Source organism: Buceros rhinoceros, unplaced genomic scaffold, assembly GCF_000710305.1.
Source record: "Buceros rhinoceros silvestris isolate BGI_N320 unplaced genomic scaffold, ASM71030v1 scaffold41276, whole genome shotgun sequence".
Classification (NCBI taxonomy): Eukaryota; Metazoa; Chordata; class Aves; order Bucerotiformes; family Bucerotidae; genus Buceros; species Buceros rhinoceros.
This window is the reverse complement of record NW_010420084.1, coordinates 11,324-12,889: the sequence shown is the minus strand read 5'-3', so window position 1 is coordinate 12,889 and position 1,566 is coordinate 11,324. Positions and strand designations below refer to the sequence as shown.

The 1,566-nt window shown below is 54.8% G+C and overlaps 1 protein-coding gene across 1 annotated transcript in view; it reads left to right on the top strand.

Moving 5' to 3' along the window:
* The first annotated feature begins 329 nt into the window (after positions 1–329).
* The window catches only part of GLCE (glucuronic acid epimerase), an 8,044-nt gene continuing 6,807 nt past the window's right edge, over positions 330–1,566 (top strand). The window contains exon 1 of the mRNA XM_010139167.1: positions 330–879. Coding sequence (XP_010137469.1) covers positions 330–879 — 550 coding nt within the window. The remainder of the gene's footprint in view (positions 880–1,566) is intronic.

Here is a 1,566-nt window from a genome sequence, read left to right as displayed (position 1 = left end):
GTTGAGTGCGTCCCTGGGGAGCCATTTCTTTCCTGTTGGGGTTGTGCAGGGCTGGCGCAGGCTGCCCAGGGCAGTGGTGGAGTCCCCATCCCTGGAAGGGTTTCCCAGCCGTGTGGAGGTGCTGCTGAGGGACAGGGGCCAGTGGGGACCTGGCAGTGCTGGGGAATGGGGAGATGCAAGGAGATCAAAGAACTTTTCCAACCAAAATGATTCTCTTTGCCTGTGGCGATGCTCTGGGGCTCTGAATTAGCAGAACCAACAGCCCCCAGTTGTACTCACCCCTTTTTAAAACCCTCTCCCCACTCTGTTTTCGCAGGTATGGTGTGAATATGCGTTGCCTGGCAGCTCGGGTCAACTACAAGACTCTGATTGTCATCTGCGCCCTCTTCACCCTGGTGATGGTGCTGCTCTGGAACCGATGCTCGTCCGACAGAGCCGGCCCGTTCCCCCGCAACCTCGCCAGCCCCGAACGCCGAGCTGCTGCCGCCGCCTCCGAAAGCGACCTGGCCCGGCAACAGAGCGAGGAAGCATCGCCCCAGGAGCAGCAGAAGGCTCCGCCTGTCGCGGGGGGCTTCAACGGCAACAAAGCCCCGGGGCTGAAGTACGAGGAGATTGACTGTCTGATCAATGACGAGCACACGGTCAAAGGGAGGAGGGAAGGCAACGAGGTCTTCCTGCCGTTCAGCTGGGTAGAGAAATACTTTGAGGTTTATGGGAAAATTGCTCAGTACGATGGTTATGACAGGTTTGAATTCTCTCATAGCTACTCCAAAGTATACACACAGCGAGCACCTTACCACCCCGACGGGGTCTTCATGTCCTTCGAGGGCTACAACGTCGAGGTTCGAGACAGAGTGAAGTGCATAAGTGGTGTTGAAGGTTTGTGTTGAGCATTTTATTTATTTTTATAGTCTAAATACTTCTGAAGGTTTGCTGTCGTCATTCAACGTGCAAAATGGTCTTAATTTTGATGTGATACTATCACTAAAACCTCTGAGAAACCATGAGCAGGCTCTGCTTCATACCAGGTGTACCAGCTCCCGTGTGGTAAACCAGCATCTCCCCAGCCCTAAAACCAGCGTCTCTGGTTTTACTGCTTGCAGCAAACTCTGGAGGTGCTGGGACACTTCTGTTACGTGCTGCTGTCAGCAGCACTGTAAGGTTTTGCCTTGCTGTCAGCTTTTGGGGTTGTCATTGACACTTGTCATCTCTGTCAGGGAGCCAAAGTTATTTTAAAACATAAAATGAAATAAAGCAGCCTGGCCCCGCTGTCGAGGAGGCTCCCGCTTCCCCGCAGGCACAGCTACAGCCCCTGCTCTGAGGCAGCACCCTGGAACAGCCCAGCTGCTCATGGGCAGCTTAATATTTGTCTTCGGGTAGGACAATACCCCGACTGCTTCGGTGCTGGAGATGCAGCAGCTGGACCTTCCCTCAGGGCTGCTCAAGAGCCGGTGGGAGGGTTTTGCTCAGCTGCTCTTGCCAAAGCTTGTCCTGTGCACGGGTCAAGTGCCACAGGGGTGACCTGAGGGTGGAACCCTCTGCTGTGAGGAGAGGGGAGAGAGCTGG